The sequence below is a fragment of the Salvelinus alpinus genome, chromosome 7 (genome assembly GCF_045679555.1).
Source record: "Salvelinus alpinus chromosome 7, SLU_Salpinus.1, whole genome shotgun sequence".
Classification (NCBI taxonomy): Eukaryota; Metazoa; Chordata; class Actinopteri; order Salmoniformes; family Salmonidae; genus Salvelinus; species Salvelinus alpinus.
The window spans coordinates 51276620-51295758 of NC_092092.1; the positions used below are offsets into that span (position 1 = coordinate 51276620).

At 42.8% G+C, this 19139-nt stretch overlaps 1 protein-coding gene across 3 annotated transcripts in view; it reads left to right on the plus strand.

Moving 5' to 3' along the window:
* Nucleotides 1-4039: 4039 nt before the first annotated feature.
* Nucleotides 4040-19139, plus strand: part of maml1 (mastermind-like transcriptional coactivator 1) — a 28491-nt gene continuing 13391 nt past the window's right edge. Inside the window, exons 1-2 of one of the 3 annotated variants that reach the window (XM_071410644.1) lie at nucleotides 4040-5733; nucleotides 17256-18668. In XM_071410644.1, the coding sequence (XP_071266745.1) occupies nucleotides 5410-5733; nucleotides 17256-18668 (1737 nt within the window). In that variant the 5' untranslated portion in view covers nucleotides 4040-5409. The remainder of the gene's footprint in view (nucleotides 5734-17255; nucleotides 18669-19139) is intronic. The other 2 variants (XM_071410645.1, XM_071410643.1) reach the window with 2 other exon arrangements.

Genomic DNA, 19139 nt, shown 5'->3' on the forward strand with positions numbered 1-19139 from the left:
ATTGCTGCTTGTCACTTGGTACTGTATCTATCAATTGACACGCGGTCCCGTGTGGCTCAGTTGGTAGAGCATGGCGCTTGCAACGCCAGGGTTGTGGGTTCATTCCCCACGGGGGGACCAGGATGAATATGTATGAACTTTCCAATTTGTAAGTCGCTCTGGATAAGAGCGTCTGCTAAATGACTTAAATGTAAATGTAAATTGACGTTCCACAGAGCGGATATTATGCCCAAGGCCATGGCAGATCAATGTCTGTCTGCTGCTGATTTGAGAGTAATGTTTTTGCGCACGGCTCACCACATTTCCAATTTGTTGTACTTTTGTAATTTGCACGCGTGTGATTCATGTAATGAATGGAGGGAACAAGAGACACATTCAGAAACAAGCTACAACAAAAATAATTGTTCAATCTTGCACAGTGCACTATGCGATCAATTATCAGTGATTGGTTCAATCTAAAAATATATCTATATATTTATGCTGTCTGCAGCATGATCCATTTAGCCTGCGCGCATGTATAACAGACCGTTGGTTGGCGCTAATGGCTTTATGTGAAGGGGTCTGAAAGTAATCAGACCCCTTCACTTTTTCCACATTTTGTTACATTTTAGATTAAGGCTGTATCAGCTACACACACAATACTCAGTAAAGACAAAGCAAAAACAGGTTTTTAGAATATTTTGGCTTATAAAAAATGTATCACATTTACGAAAGTACTCTGCTTTGAAGCACCTTTGCCAGCGATTACAGCCTCATATTCTTGGGTATGACGCTACAAGCTTGGCACACCTGTATTTGGGGAGTTTCTGCCATTCTTCTCTGCAGATCCTCAAGCTGTCAGGTTGGATGGGGAGCGTCGCTGCACAGCTATATTCAGGTCTCTCCAGAGATGTTTGAGCAGTTTCAAGTCCAGCCTTTGGCTGGGCCACTCAAGGACATTCAGAGACTTGTCCCAAAGCCAGTCCTGCGTAGTCTTGGCTGTGTGCTTATGGTCGTCGTCGTCCTGTGGAAGGTGAACCTTCACCCCAGTCGGAGGTCCTGAGCATGCTGGAGCAGGTTTTCATCAAGGATCTGTCTGTACTTTGCTCCATTCATCTTTGCCTAGATCCTGACTATTCTCCCAGTCCCTGCCGCTGAATACCATCCCCACAGCATGATCCTGCCACCACCATAGGGATGGAACCAGGTTTCCTCCAGACGTCACGCTTGGCATTCGGGTCAGAGAATTCAATCTTGGTTTCATCAAACCAGAGGATCTTGTTTCTCATGGTCAGAGTCCTTTAGGTGCCTTTTGGCAAACTCCACGCGGGCTGTCCTGTGCCTTTTACTGAGCAGTGGCTTCTGTCTGGCCACTCTACCATAAAGGCCTGATTGGTGGAGTGCTGCAGAGATGGTTGTCCTTCTGGAAGGTTCTCCCATCTCCACAGAGACACTAGGTTGATCTGTCAGATTGACCATCGGGTTCTTGGTCACCTCCCTGACCAAGGCCCTTCTCCCCCGATTGCTCAGTTTGGCCAGGCGGCCAGCTCTAGGAAGAGTCTTGGTGGTTCTAAACTTATTCCATTTAAGAATGATGGAGGTCACTGTGTTCTTGGGGACCTTCAATGCTGCAGAAATGTTTTGGTACCCTTCCCCAGATATGTGCCTCGACACAATCCTGTCTCGGAGCTCTATGGACAATTCCTTTGACCTCATGGCTTGGATTTTGGTCTGACATACACTATCAGCTGTGGGACCTTAATATAGACAGCCGTGTGCCTTTCCAAATCATGTCCAATCAATTGAATTTACCACAGGTTGACTCCAATCAAGTTGTAGAAACATCTCAAGGATGATCAATGGAAACAGGATACACCTGAGCTCAATCTCTAAAAACCTGTTTTCACTTTGTCATTATTGGGTATTTTGTGTAGATTGATGAGGAAAAAATGTAATTAAATACATTTTAGAATAAGGCTGTAACTAACAAAATGTGGAAAAAGTCCATGGGTCTGAATACTTTCGGAATGCACTGTATCTAGCTTACTCGTGTGTGTGTGTGTGTGTGTGTGTGTGTGGCTCATAGAAAGTTGTAGAAACATGGGTAACACCTTCTATTGGAATTCCTACACTGATAATGCATTCAGTGCAGGATGGTATCAACAGTGATGTAAAGTAGTACTTTAAAGTATTTTACTTAAGTCATTTCTTTTGTATCTGTACTTTACTATTTTATACAATTTATACTATACTACATTACTAAGAAAAGAATGTACTTTTTACTCCATACATTTTCCCTGACACTCAAAAGTACTTGTTACATTTTGAATGCTTAGCAGGACAGGAAAATGGTCCAATTTACACACTTATCAAGAAAACATCCCTGGTCATCTCTACTCCCTCTGATCTGGCTCACTCACTAAAAACATGCTTTATTTGTAAATGGAGTCTGAGTGTTGGAGTGTGCCCCTGGCTATCCATAAATAAAATTTAAAAAACAATACATTTGCTTAATATTAGGAATTTAAAGTTATTTATACATTTGATACTTAAGTGTAATTGCTAAAATATACATTTACTTTTCATACTTAAGTATATTTAAAGACTTTTTTTACTTTCACTTGAGTCATTTTCTAATAAGGTTTCTTTACTTTTACTGAAGTATGACAATTGGGCACTTTTTCCACCACTGGTTATCAATGGACATTCTACAGAGCAGGCAGATCAATGGCGGTTTGATGCTGCTCATTTCTGGTCACAATCAGAACGATTGGGAACTTTTTCACACTGGGAAGATTTTTACATGACACAGGTCAGCTCTAGCCAAGTCTTACACATAGGCTATGTCACAGCAGCACATTGTCAGATGTGCATAGGTGCCGTCAAAGAGTGGGCCACCAACAAAAATACAGGAGCAAATGCAGCCCACAACATTTACACATATAGGTACCGTGACCATCTTTCAGGGTCCAGGCACGTCCGCCTGTGCTTCCAATGTCCTCATTCCATCCCAATTCTTAGACCAATGTAGCGAACTTGGGGGTTTTGAGCCCTGGTCTCCAAGTCCGTAGGCAAACTTCATGCTAACCCCAACTAGCTACATTATTTCATCCTTTCCGGCGAGCAATTCCTGACTGACACTCCTCTTAACCAAGTCCCTCACATGTACATGCCTCTCCGATGGCCTCACAGGTGCCATCCAACTTCTGACATCAATATAGCGATTTGGGGGGAGAGGTGTAAGGTTCCGAGGTGAGCCGCACACTGCATCCTGAGGACTGCTCTCTTAGGGAAGTGGTAATCGGTCTTGTCAATGCCTATCAACAATGTATCACCTCTGAAACGACTATAGTGCTCAAGAAATAACATGATGACTTGAAGCTATACAGAAATTATTTGAAACTATATGCATCATGTGATACCATTTCTTGCCGGACAACAAAAACAGTTATGCAGTGACAAAACAACAGTAACAGTACCTTTTAGTTACCTTTTGTTTAAAGTGCAGAAACTAGATAGCACTTTATGACAACTACTGATCTAAAAATGGCTTTATAAAATGGAATTCATTGAAAGTTGTTGATACTTATAAGTCTAACTAGTGCTCCCAAGTGGCGCAGTGGTCTAAGGCACTGCATCTCAGTGCAAGAGCCGTCACTATAGTCTGGTTCAAATCCAGGCTCTGGTTCAAATCCTGGCTGTGATTGGGAGTCCCATAGGGTGGTGCATAATTGACTGAGTATCGTACAGATTTGACCGGGGTAGGCTGTCATTGTACATATGATTTTGTTCTTAACTGACTTGCCTAATTAAATAAAGGTTAAATAAATAAAAATCTAAATCTGTCACATTATTCCAACAAGGAGTTGAGCTTACTTGAATTCTGATAACTTGTCAAAGGACACACAATGTTACAAATTTGACTGTAAATTCATGCAAATGGTCTCTCTGTTGCTTGTTTTCACTGTCAATCATGAAAATGAGGTGGGGACCATTCCATTTCTATGATGGGGAAAGCGACACGGCTGTCTGGTGGTGACGCCTCTTGGTGTCGGTGAAGCAAAGCAAAGGTTAGGGAAAAAAAGGAGAGAGAAAAAAACTTGTTCCAAAATGGCGACGAAGATCTGCCTGTCCATTGGAAAACAATAGAAATAGCAAAGAGAGGCAGTTTGATTGTTTGTTGTCGCAATTAGTTTTTTTGTTTTGCAGTCGACCTAACTGATTCGGAGTCGGGTTGTGTGTGTTCTATATGGACTACTTGTGAGAATGATTTTTGAAAGTAGTCTGGGTATCATGCTTTTGTTATAGTTAGCAGGCTATCAAGCTAGCTACATCCGTATCTTGTTGCAGTTGCTAGCTATCAAGTCACATTACTGCGATCTACGCCGAGGATCAGCTGTTAGCCAGGGAGAACATAAGTAACATTACTTTAGCTAGCTAGTTGCAACGTAACTACTTTTGTTATTAGCGAGCTAACGTTCTTGGTGTTTTATATGTTGACGGTAATCGGTAACTTAACGTTTTATCCTGCCTAGTTAGCAGAAGTTATATTCTAGATACATTTAGCTGACTAGTTTAGTAGAAAAGAACTGAGCGTCACTTGCTTTAGCTAAGTTAGCTAACTTTCACCATGAGACAGGAGTGTTTGTTGTAGACAAAGTTAGCTTTAGCCAGCAAGCTAACCAGCTCCGTGAAGTTGGGTAAGTAACGTTAGTCAGCGAGATTTCAATACATTTATAGTTTACTAATGTAAACTACTGCAATGTTATGTTTGTTCTCCCTAATACAGTCCAGCGTAGCTAGTTAGAAGCTAACGTACAAGTTAAAGGTTTTTCTTACTCGAACTTTGGATATGTTTGACCAGAGGAATGTTATGGAGACCCATTGATTGAATACTATAACATTTTAGTAAGCAACTAACGTTACATACTGTAACGTTAGTTAGCTACGTCTAACTAACGTTAGGCACGTTATTCGTTCAACTCATATAATGCGTATTTTCCATCAAATGAATTGAGCTCGCCTTTTTAATATACATTATTTTGTTTGTAGGTTCAACTTTTTTTCATTAAGGGAAAGGCGTGAATGAGTTTTTCGAATTTGGCTAGCTAGCCAATGCTGGGGCCTTTTGCTAGCCAGTTATTGCAATACTTTTTTTCACGATGCGACAGATAAGGTGCACTATATACTTTGCTAGTTAGCTAGGCCGTTTAGTAATATATCTAAATCGTATTTTACGCCTGTTTCCTTCTGGCTAGTGAGACTAAATGCCAACATTAGCAAGCTAAAGGTAGACTCTATGGAAGCACTAACGTTAGTTGATTCTCAAAGGTAGTGGGTATAAACGCCCACACTAAAAAGGAACACATTAAGCATTTTATCCGGACTGTCGAAACCCGAGACCAGAGTTTAAAAACACACTCTTTATTGATGATGGCGGATTTTGTAGTGCCGCGACACAGTGCGGTGATGGAGCGACTCCGCCGTCGAATCGAGCTCTTCAGGAGGCATCACACCAGCTGCGAGAACCGCTACGACAACACCGCTATGGAGCGGCTGGAGATGGAACGGCAGCAGACCTTTGCATTGCACCAACGGTGCCTGCAAACCAAGGCCAAACGGTCGAGTAAGCACCGCCAGCCACAGCCAACCTCAGACCAGTCGGCGCAGAGAGGGCCAGGGACCGGGGGCAGCAACGCAGACCTAGCGGAGGGTGGAACGCCAGAGCAGAGCAGAAACAGCACTTTGATTGCGGTAAGTGACTATTTCTGTAATACAGGGGGTGGTTGCAAATGCACGACAAAGCTGATAACAGCTCATTGGCAGTCATTGGATTATCGCATTCCTGCAGTATTTTTTTTGTGTGTGGCGATAGCAAAAACATTGTCTTTAAGGAAAGCGCATTGCAATCATGTGCTGTGATTAGCACGGAAGAGTTGTAGCCAGTAACGGCTGGTTGTCGTCACCTGATCACAATGGGCAAGTTCGTTTTGCATGGCCCGGTGCCCCAGTTGGCTGGATATTTATATTAAGAACCATTGGAGTGGTCTAAAATGTTGCTCCGCCCAGCAGGGGCACCGGGCAATGCAGAATGAACTCGTCCAATGTTGTCATGCTGTGTTTTTACTAGGCGGTCTTTGGCTTTCTCCATCCATTCAGTGAATACCACAAATGTTTTTCTGTGGCCAAACATACATTTCATGCAAGTGGATATGGAAAGAATTTAGGTTTTACAACAAGGCATATACTGTCTGTTTGCTTTGGGATCAGACACAGTCTAGGATTTTTCAGTGTTTGTTTCTGGAAATGGTGCTTTCAGGTCCTCTACAAGCTGGACTGTTGAATAAAATTACATATGAATGTACTCTACAGGTTGTCTCTGTGGTTGGTCCTCTTGTAAGTAGGAATTTGAGACAATATATCCACAGGATAGTATAATTATACCAACTTCGTCAAAGCGCTGGTAATGCGTTCTGATTTCTCTCACCTGAGGCATGTGCAAGACCATGTAAACATGTGCATGAGCTCATCAAGTATGCATGCATTACTTGCATGTACATCCTGTGCGCATGATTCAGTTGATAAGAATCCGAATGCGCTACCAGTGCTTTGAGGAAGTTGGTTTAATTATACTTTCCTCTGGATATATTGTATTAAATTCCTACTCACAAAAGAACCAACCACACAGACAACCGGTAGAGTAAGTTCAAATGTAATTTTGTTCAATATTCTGGCTTGTAGAAGATAATTTCCAGAATCAAACACTGACAATCCCAGATGTTGATTTAGAAATTCAAATTCACTCTGGTCCCCAGGCAAGCTCTGTCAGTGAAGTTGTTCTGTGTCACACAGTGAGGTGTCTTCTTGTATAAGTGGTCCATGTATTGTTGGCACTCATGTTTAATCACATCCATTTTTGTCATGGATAGGGATGTGGCAGTCATGAAAGTGCCAGCTGATGATTGTCATGCAAATAACTGACTGGTCTCGCTGTAATTTACCTTTTAATTAACATAAATATGTTTAGCATCCCTGGCTTCCACGCATAGCCTACAAGACACTGATGTGGACCTTTTTGTAACATCTACAATTTAAAGTCTCAATCCATTTAATATAACCTACACCATCACAGTAAATCCATTTAGGCAGGTCTAAAGAAACATTATGATATTGGGGTGGCCTAGTGGTTAGAGCGTTGGACTTGTAACTGAAAGGTTGCTAGATCAAATCCCTGAGCTGACAAGGTAAACATCTGTCGTTCTGCCCCTGAAAAAGGCAGTTAACCCACTGTTCTTAGGCCGTCATTGAAAATAAGAATTTGTTCTTAACTGACTTGCCTAGTTAATTAAAGGTGTAAAAAAAACAAAAATATGAAGAAAATGTAGGAAGACACATTTCAGTTGAATACATTCCGTTGGACAACTGACTAGGTATCAGCCTTTCCCTTATCTGGATATGGCTGTGGTCTACACTAGTTTATTAACATTTAGCAGGCAAGATTAGCTTATAATTCACGTGACATGATTTCATATTTTATAGTAAGAACAATACAATTTAACATAGCTGAATAAAATAAGTATCTTTTCCACAAACTATTTCCGAGGGAGTGCGCACATGTGGCTATTCTGTGTTGGGCGGTTAACAAAGAAATGGGTCCTCCTATATAAATCATTTACAGTTGTTTATGCAACTTTAGTTGTGATAGAAAGGTTACGCGGAACCCAAACCGGCTGCGCGTGTGCGCCATCGTGCATACATTTATTTTGTCCCCCCACACCAAACGCAATCACGACAGGCAGGTTAAAATATCAAAACAAACTCTGAATCAATTCTATTAATTTGGGGACAGGTCGAAAAGCATTAAACATTTATGGCAATTTAGTTAGCTAGCTTGTACTTGCTAGCTAATTTGTCCTATTTAGCAAGCTTGCTGTTGCTAGCTAATTTGTCATGGGATATAAACAGTGAGTTATTATTTTACCTGAAATGCACAAGGTCCTCTACTCTGCCAATTAATCCACACAACGGTCAACCGAATCGTTTCTAGTCATCTCTCCTCCCAGGCTTTTTCTTCTCTTGACTTTATATTGCGATTGGCAACTTTCATAAATTAGGTGCATTACCTGTCACTGACCTTGTTCGTCTTTCAGTCACCCACGTGGGTATAACCAATGAGGAGATGGCACCTGGGTACCTGCTTCTATAAACCAATGAGGAGATGGGAGAGGCAGGACTTGCAGCGCGATCTGCGTCACAAATAGAACTGACTTCAATTTTAGCCCTTGGCAACGCAGATGCTCGCGAGCAGTGTGGGTGCAATAATTTAATAATATAGATTTCAAAATGTATTTTGTAACGCACGCGACTGAGCGGTGTAGTCAGCCTTTAACGCTCTGTTTTGATTCCAAATACAGTCTAAGGCATGTGACTAATGAGGATTTGAAAAAGTTGCGTGAAAGTCAATTGCTCTGCTCTGTTTCTTGCGTTGGCTGCACACACTTAAAATCAAATGTTATTGGTCACATACACATGGTAAGCAGATGTTAATGAGAGTGTAGCGAATGCTTGTGCTTCTAGTTCCGACTAAGCAGTAATATCTAACGAGTAATCTAACAAATTCTCAACAACTACCTTATACACACAAATGTAACGGGATGAATAGAATATGTATATATGGATTAGCGATGGTGTGCGGCAAACAGTTTTCACACACGATTGCACAATGTCTGGGCTCATAGCGAATTGTGGACTCTTTTCCCACAGTACTTTTTTTTATGCCAGCCTGATAGGCTACTCTGGTTGTAAAGCAAAACAATGTGTTATAATATTAGGAAAGTTTAGGAAAAAATATAGTAGGCCTAGCCTATAGAAAGCTGATGGGATCCTCCTCTTTTCAATAAAGGCCATCAACTGTTTTCGTATGCAATTGCATATGCGGTTGGAAATGTTGTGCGTAGTAACCCTAATTTCATTCCATGCATCAACCAGCTATGAGGAGCTGTCTCTCTCTGCGCAACAGGTGATCCTATTCTGCTCCAAGTCTTAATGTCAGGGCTCTCATGAAGTGTTTGATTTGATTTTCAATTGCTTTTGCAATTGACATCAGAGTGCTGAGTACCCACCATTAGCGACTGGCCTCTCGTAAGTTTGGTAGGCTACTGACTATCAGTGAGCACTTTTTGAGAAGTTGCCGTAACCGTTGAGTCACATCGAATTTAACTGCGGGCATGATTCGTGACTGTGGTGTGGCAGTATATACGGTCATCGTAACCACCCTTGTCATGATTTCTAAATGAAGGCTGATAGCACAGCCAGAGTGGGATACACACTTCTCATGAGACGGTCACATATTAAAAGATTTGGTTCCTCTTTCTTGTAACTCAAAAGTAGCACTCAAGTATTCAATGAGTTCTTACCCTTCCAGAACATTCTTGTCTTTTTCTATTACACAATGAACAAAAATATGAACTCAACAATTTCAAAGATTTTACTGAGTTACAGTTCATATAAGAAAATCAGTCAGTTGTAATTAATTAATTAGGCCCTAATCTATGGATTTCATATGACTGGGAATACAAATATGCATCTGTTGGTCACAGATACCTTAATAAAAATGGGCGTGGATCATAAAACCAGTCAGTATCTGTAGTGACCACCATTTGCCTCATGCAGTGTGACATAACTCCTTCGATTAGATTTGATCAGGCTGTTGATTGTGGCCTGTGGAATGTTGTCCCAGTCTCTTCAATGGCTGTGCGAAGTTGCTGGATATTGGCGGGAACTGGAACCCGCTGTTATACACGTCGATCCAGAGCATCCCAAACATGCCCAAATTTTATTTGGCACATGCGCCAAATTCAACAAGAGTAGATCTTACAGTGAAATTCTTACTTACAAGCCCTGAACCAACAATGCAGTTTTAAGAAAAATACCTAAAAATAAAGTTACAAATAATTAAAGAGCATCAGTAAAATAACAATAGTGAGGCCATATACAGGGAAAATGGGTGACATGTCTGAGTATGTAGGCCATGAAAGAACTTTGACATTTTCAACTTCCAGAAATTGTGTACAGATCCGTGCATTATCATGTTGAAACATGAGGTGATGGCGGCGGATGAATGGCACGACAATTGGCCTCAGGATCTCCTCACGGTATCTCTGTGCATTCAATTTGCCATCGATAAAATGCAATTGTGTTCGTTGTCCGTAGCTTTGACCTGCCCATACATAACCCTACCGCCACCATTGGGCACTCTGTTCACAACGTTGACATCAGCAAACCAGTTGTGCAAACTCAGTTTCATCACCTATCTGGGTGGCTGGACTCAGACGACCCCGCAGGTGAAGAAGCCAGATGTGGAGGTCCTAGGCTGTGCGAGGTTACACGTGGTCTGCGGTTGTGATGCCGGTTGGACGCATTGCCAAATTCTCTAAAACAACGGAGGTGGCTTATGGTAGAGAAATTATGATTCAATTCTCTGGCAACAGCTCTGGTGGACATTCCTGCATGCCAGTTGCACGCTCCCACTTGAGACATCTGTGGCATTGTTACGAAAAGGCACATTTTAGTGGCATTATTGTCCACAGCACAAGGTGCACATGTGTAATGATCATGCTGTTGAACTTCTTACGGCTGAAATCCTGTTAACGGGATCGATATGACAACAGCCAGTGAAAGTGCAGGGCGCCAAATTCAAACAACAGAAATCTCATAATTAATATTCCTCAAACATACAAATATTATACACTATTTTAAAGATACACTTGTTGTAAATCCAGCCACAGTGTCCAATTTCAAAAAGGCTTTATGACGGTGAGGTTAGTGCCTGTTCACAGAATAACACAGCCATTATTCTAGCCAAGAGAGGATTCACAAAAAGCAGAAATATAGATCAAATTAATCACTAACCTTTGATGATCTTCATCAGATGACACTCATAGGACTTCATGTTACACAATACATGTATCTTTTGTTCGATAAAGTTCATATTTATATCCAAAAATCTTAGTTTACATTGGCGTGTTGTGTTCAGTAATGTTTTGCCTCCAAAACATCCGGTGATTTTGTAGAGAGCCACATCAATTTACAGGAATACTCATCATAAATGTTGATGACAATACAAGTGTTATGCATGGAATTAAATATATACTTCTCCTTAATGCAACCGCTGTGTCAGATTTCAAAAAAGCTTTATGGCAAAAGCACACCATGCAATAATCTGAGTACAGCGCTCAGGCACCAAAACAAGCCATACAGATACCCGCCATGTTGTGGAGTCAACAAAAGTCAGAAATAGCATTATAAATATTCACTTACCTTTGATCTTCATCGGAATGCACTCCCAGGAATCACAGTTCCACAATAAATGTTTGTTTTGTTCGATAAAGTCCATTTATGTCCAAATACCTCCTTTTCGTTTGTGCGTTTAGTACACTAATCCAAATGCACAACGCGCGAGCACTAAATCCAAAGTCAAAAAAGTTATATTACAGTTCGTAGAAACATGTCAAACGTCAAATCTTTAGGATGTTTTTAACATAAATCTTCAATAATGTTTCAACCGGGCAATTCCTTTGTCTTTTGAAATGATAACGAACAGAGCTCGCTCTCACGGCCGCGTGCCTGACTTAGCTCATGGCATTCTGCCAGACCCCTTAGTCAAACAGCTCTTATTCTCTCCCCCTTCACAGTAGAAGCCTGAAACAAGGCTCTAAAGACTGTTGACATCTAGTGGAAGCCTTAGGAAGTGCAATATGACCCCATAGACACTGTATATTGGATAGGCAAAGACTTGAAAACCTACAAACCTCAGATTTCCCACTTCCTGGTTGGATTTTTCCTCAGGTTTTTGCCTGCCATATGAGTTCTGTTATACTCACAAACATCATTCAAACAGTTTTAGAAACTTCAGAATGTTTTCTATCCAAATCTACTAATAATATGCATATATTAGCAACTGGAACTGAGTAGCAGGCAGTTTACTCTGGGCACCTCTGGGCCCAAGCTACTCATTACTGCCCCCAGCCATAAGAAGTTAACTTGTCTCACTCCCCCGTTCCGCTAGCGGAACTCCTCCCACATTCCACTGAAAAGGCAGAGCGCGAAATTCAAAATCTATTTTTAAAAAATATTTAACTTTCACACATTAACAAGTCCAATACAGCATATGAAAGGTACACATCTTGTGAATCAAGCCAACATGTCCGATTTTTAAAATGTTTTACAGGGAAGACAAAATATGTAAATCTATTAGCTAACCACGTTAGCAAAAGACACCACTTTTCTAACTACATCAGTTTTTTACTCCATCACCAGCTATCACTAATTCGACCAAATAAAGATATATATAGCCACTAACCAAGAAACAACTTCATAAGATGACAGTCTGATAACATATTTATTGTATAGCATATGTTTTTTTGTTGAAAAATGTGCATATTTATGGTATAAATCATAAATTACATTTCAGCTACAATCAGAAATTGCACCGAAAGCAGCCATAACATTTACAGACACCAACGTCAAATACCTAATTACTCCTCATAAAACATTTCTGAGAAATACATACTGTGCAGCAATTGAAAAACAGGATTCTTGTGATTCCAGACAATATTTCCGATTTATTAAATGTTTTACAGCGAAAACAAAATGTAGCGCTATATTAGCATAGCCACAATAGCCAGACACACTTGGGCGCGCACGACCAGTTGACATGCACGACAGATATATGAAATAACATTATAAATTGGGTCTTACTTTTTCTGATCTTTCATCAGAATGTTGGTGTCCTTTGTCCAGATGAGTCGTTGTTTGGATTCAGAATGGCAACTTTCCCTCTTCATTTAGCATAGGTACTGGTCGACTGGCACGAATCTGTCCAACGTAAAAAAAAGTCAGAGAACGGAACACGGCAAAACTCCCGAAAAAAATTCAAATAATCAGATCAAACTATATTGAAAAAACATACATTACGATGATATGGTCACATTTATCAAATAAAATCCGAGCCGGAGATTGTTGACGTCCGAAACGGCAGCAAAACAGAACGCAATCTTACTTCCAAGTCGCGCGCTTCAGAGTTCCGGAAGTGGACGGTCACGTCAAAGAAATAGCTTTTATTCCACCTCAGAACAAGATGAACACAAAATTTCTTCTCTCACATCCTCTTGAGACCCAGAGGAAGGCGTATGAAGTGTACGTAGGGTCATACGTATCATGACCATGTATAGGCATAACGTTGGAAGAGAGCATAGATTTCTGACATTCTACTTCCTGGTCAGGGAAAGTGCAGCCAAATGACTTCTGTTCCACTCAGAGAGAAAATTCAAACGTTTTTAGAAACTAGAGGTTGTTTTCTATCCAATAGTAGTAATAATATGCATATTGTACGAGCAAGAATTGAGTACGAGGCCGTTTAAATTGCATACGATTTTTCCCAAAGTGAAAACAGCACCCCCTGGTCCTGATCAGGTTAAAGAGCAGAATTCATGGTTCCTTCTATTATCAGAGAATTCTACAGGAGAATGTCAGGCCAGCGGTCTGTCAGCTGAAGCGCCGCTGGGTCATGCAGCGAGACGGTGATCCAAAACACAATCAAATCTACATGAAAATGGTTAAAAAGCAACACCATTAAGTTTTGGAAAGGCCTAGTCAAAGTCCAGACCTAATCCCAATTTGAGATGTTGTGGCGGAATTTGAGATGATCAGTTCATGCTTGAAATTCCACATTGTCGCTGAGTTACAGTAGTTCTGCATGGAATAGTGGGCCAAAATTCCTCTACAGCGACGTACGAGACTGATCAACAACTAAAGGAAGCGTTTGGTTGGAGTCATTGCAGCTAAAAGTGGGACCGTTTTTCACACCGGGGTAGTGGGTGTTGCATAACTTTGTTTATGAAAAAATGAAATAAGTATTGTTCACTCGGGTTCCCTTTATCTAATACTAGGTTTTGGTTTAAGATCTGATAACATTCAGTATAAAACAATATGCAAAAGTAGAGAATTAGAAAGGAGCCAAATATTTTCACAGCACTGTACATGTAAGTGGGTGTAATGACCCCACCTGAAGTATTTTGCCTCTGACCTCTTCAGTCTCTGAGAAACAAGTACTGTTTTTAAGCCACAACCCAGGCCTCAGTCACGGCCCAGTAGGAATTGGCCGCTACCCACCATTTGGGCCACAGCTGCAATAGGACAATGACAAGCCTCTGAATGATGACTCAAGGGTATTAAATCCAACTCCACCCACTGCTCTGAGCCTCTGGCGCATCATTGCTCTCAGTGCCCATTCCTGATGCCACAGTTGAGCGCTTCCACTGGGGTGTGTATCAAGCCACTGGGCGGAACTTGACTCTTTTGCTGATGCACATCATAACCTAGGCATCATGTCAGTTACTAAAACATGTCTAAATTCCCAGTGCTAACTAGCCCGCTCGTGGCACAATACTAGCAAGCCAACTAGCCTGTCAGTAACCTATCAACAGGGCTCCGCTCCAGCCTGGCCAGTCAGTATAAGGTTAAACGCTTGTACTATAAACGCCCCCCAGCCCTTAGTTAGACCGGCTCGCCGCTCTGTTCCACACCTGCACAATCCAGGGAGGCCCATTGTGGCCATGCCGGTGGCTTCAAAGGCAAAACGGGCACGCTGTCAGTGCTGGCCCCGGTGTTTGTAATTCAGCATGCTCCCCTCCATGGCCCTGGCGCTAGCTCTTTTGTTGTAGGTCCTACTCCGCCTATACACATGCTAATTAGTTTCATGTAGATTCAGGTTGGTGGTGGTGGTGGTAGTAGTAGCAGCAGTGGTGGTTGCTCAGAAGAAGGTGGGGTGGGGAGGGTCAGAGGGGGAGGGGAGCAGGGGGAAGACAGAACAGTTTTTCAGGTTCATAAAGCACTGGAATGAGTCACTAGACTAGCTGCTCTCTGCTCTCTCCCTTTCTCTCCTCCGGAGGTGTGAGGGTGTTAGACGATGCCAGATCAGCGTGCGGCCTATGATTTCAGTGGTATTGTTGCGCTAAAAAATAGATGGGTAACTTTGATGGAGTTGGGCCTCAGTGGCTCGTGCGTGTATACCACATCCATACCCACACATGCAGTCAGAGCCAGCACTAAGTAAAATTTTGTTATGAGGAACATTTTAGCGGCGCTGCAGTTCTACACCTTTAGCCATGGGGCAGAGAGAAATGTGTGGTTTTACGGCAAATTTCCTTCAATTCTACTCGTTTGCCATAGGATGGAGCGAAATCATTGGGATCCCCCCAGTCGTTAATTTGATCATGATTACTACAAGTTTAGATAGATGACTACACTAATTTGCCAATCAAAAAAATGTTAGCTGGCATGGGCTGATTTGACTGACAAGAGAAACTGATACACAACCAGATTTTGAAATTGCTCCTAGTGTATTCCAACTCTCAGCATTAAGTTGAGACACTGACTGAGACTGAGTCCCCCCCCCCAAAATGCACTAACTTTTCCCTGTAAATGTACAGCATTATACTGGGACACCACAGTTGCCAACTTAATACTGTAATTTTGCTTTACAGCAGAGATGCTGTAAGGTTTTACAGTACTATTTCCTTACTGTAAAGACATATTACAGTACCTTGCTATAAATTTACAGGGATGCTGTAATGTTTTACATTAAGGAAAATGATACAGTAAAGCAAAGTTAACATATTAAGCTGGCAACTCTGGTGCCAGGATGATGCTGTGACTTTACAATAAAATTATACCTGGAATCTGAATGTAAGAAAAAAAAACTTTCGTACAGAAAATACATTTATTAAAAGAGTTAACAACATAAAGAATGACTGGACAGAATTGACAGTAGGAACATATGTAACCAAATAAGAGAATAATTTCAACAATGTGGGGCAGCAGGTTGCCTAGTGGTTCGAGCGTTGGGCCAGTAACCGAAAGGTTGCTGGATCGAATCCCCGGGCTGACAAGGTAAAAATCTGTTGTTCTGCCCCTGAACAAAGCAGTTAACCCACTGTTCCCCGGTTGGCCGTCATTGTAAATAAGAATTTGTTCTTAACTGATTTGCCTAGTTAAATAAAGGTTAAATACCAAACTATTAGCTGCACATATCACTCTCTGAAGTGCCTTGTGGTGTTGCCGTACCAGGCTGTGATGGAGCCCAATCTAAGCTCCGGAGCAACTCTGTTTGGATTAAGGGGGTCTCTCTTTCCCTTCGTGACTTATTTTACTGATCAACATTTGCATAGAAGGAACCTTACCATCTCCTTTATAAAAGTGCTGTCTCTTGAAAACCTTTAATCATTAACATAATATTTGCTTGCGTCTCGAATTGACAATCTTAACTGGGAGATATGTAAATTGGGGCGACTAGGTGTCACCAAAAACTTTATTCATTCAATCAGCTTTGAAATCAGAAATAGTTTGCGTTATCACAAACAAGGTACTAGAGTAGTGAATTGATGTTAGCTTCAGCTGTAAGCTAGCAAGGAAAGTTAGCCTACAGAGGTGGAAGCTACCGGTATCTTCTTGCAATCAAATCACATTTTATTGGTCGCATGCACATATTTAGCAGATGTTATTGCGAGTGTAGTGAAATTCTCAACTTGTTGTTTTCCCCCACATTGTAAAGTGTTCTAGCCTGTGTTGCAAACGACAATTAAGTTTCAATATTTATGCTGTGTTGCATTATTCAAGTGGGTTAACGTCTGTGCAGCATAATTGGTGATGCAGCAAGTGGATCAGGCACGGTGTGCTATAGCTAAGGGGACATCGGCTGCGCTGACGGACTTGATCCTCTCGATCAGTAGATTATTATTTATATATATATATGTATTTTTTTACCTTTATTTAACTAGGCAAGCCAGTTAACAAATTCTTATTTTCAATGATGGCCTAGGAACAGTGGGTTAACTGCCTTGTTCAGGGGCAAAACGACAGATGTTTACCTTGTCAGCTCGGGGATTCGATCTTGCAACCTTTCGGCTACTAGTCCAACGCTCTAACCACTAGGTTACCTGCCGCCCCATGAGACACAATTTACAGTACCCAAAAAATTCAAGATTGTGATCTACTATCAAAAGTACCGTAGTTTTGGTAAACCGTGCAACACGAGTGATGTTAAAGGACCATTAAGCATATCTTCATGTGTTCAACCAGGTATTTATATCTTAGCTTTATCTTAACTTTATTGATTAAACTTAGCCTCTGGCGATGATCTCAGTCAAAAGCAGTGTGGTAGTATTCAGCATGTATGTTGATTGTATGGTACTAATGTTTGTCGTTGTTTGCTGTAGTTGCAGGAGTCGGTGAAGAGGAAGCTGGAGAGCGCTAGCTCCCCTGTTCAAGTCAACGGCTTCAGCGATGGCTACCCCCCGTCCAAGAAGTCCTGCCTGGACAATGACCCATCCAACGGCGGCATCCCCACGCGCTCGCCTCTGGACTCCAAGCACGGCATCGGCGCTGACTCTCTCATACCCAACGGGATCCACCGGCCTGGTGGTGAGCCCGGTGGGGACTCTGCGGGGGAGCAGGAGTTCTTGCTCAAAGAGATGAAGCAGGAGCCCATGGATGACATCTTGCCCTGCATGCTGCCGTCAGGGGGCGGAGCCAGCAACAGCCTCTTCCCTGACCTCAACCTCAACGAGCAGGAGTGGATGGAGCTCATGGAGGAGCTCAACCGCTCTGTGGCCTATGAGGACATCCAGGACATCCTCAACGATGGCTTCGGGGATCGCAAGGACTCCCCTGAGCTGGCCGGACCCACCCCAGGGACAGGTGCACAGTCTGGGGGAGCAACGCAGGGAGTGGGAACCTCACAGGGAGGCCTCCTGCTTCCAGACCTGGCCAGCATTAAGACTGAGTTCTCCCCGGCCTCCGCTGCTTTCGAGCAAGACTCTAGCACCGGCTCGCCGCATGTTAGGCCTACGTCATCGGGGCCGCCCATGCAGCGCTCACCGGCAGCGGCTACCACCACTGCCTCCTCCCCGGCCCTGTCCCAACCCCTCAGCCAGCAGCCTCCCCCATCCAGGCAACTCCCTCCCCAGAACCACCACCTCCCCCCGGGGCCCGTCCCCAAAGACCTGTCCCCTGCCCAGCAGCTCCAACAGCTAGCCGCACATCAACAGAGAGCCCAGCAGATGCAATCCCAGCTTCAACAGCAGCAACACGCTCAGAAACCGCAGCAAAACCAAAAACAACAGCAACAACCGCAGCAAGCACCCAAATTCCACCCAACTGGATCCCACCCTCCGTCTTGGCCCCCCCAGTCGGCCCCATCTCAAAGCCCCCTAGGGGGCTCCTACGGCCTGGAGAAGCCCACCAGCCCCTCCCTATACCCCCAGGACTTCCCCAACAAGCCCCAGCTGATGATACCCGTACAGCCCAACAAGGGCTCACCCAAAGCTGCAGCCGGCGGGTACCTGCAGCCCGGGGGCCCCCACCCCAACATGCTGGGCCACCCTGCCGCAGGACCAGGGGCCCTGCTCAGCCACCCTGCAGCAGCAGGCCCTGGGGGCCCGGGCTCTACCATGCTCAACTACAGCAACACCAAGCCCCTGTCGCACTACGAGGCGGCGACCCAGGGGCCACCACGGGGCCCCCCTAGTGCCCAGAGCCAGAACAAGGCGGTGATGCTATCGCTTCTCAGGCAGCAGCAGATGAAGCAGAAGCAAGGCCTGCCCTTCAGACCACACCTACCCCACGGCCAGGTAAGACTGCAGCTCATCCTCTACAACTCATCATGGTCATTTTCACAAGAGTTCTCATTTTTTTCAAACATTATTTCTATTTCACTAGCTTTGATACCATGGTGTTGGCTTAAAATGTATTCTATAGCAGAGTCAAAAGCTTAGTGATAAGAGTCAAGGATCCAAATAGAAATAGAAATCAATATCAGCACTCTACTGCACACATTCTGTTTTTTCATTAAAAAAAATTATTCCATCCTATTTTTGGGAAGTTTTAGGCTTTCTGATAATGTTCAGGCTTTGCCATGGGGATACAAAAATACCAATCAAATATTTTCTTTATCAGAGGGTATGATCCTAACAGCTCGATTTGGCTCCTTTGCCTGTAAATGTTGACCAAAAAGGCCATTATTTTACATTACATCTTTCATTGAGCATGATATTATCCTGAAATGTATCAGTATACTTCTTTAGAGGTTCCTATAAAAGTAC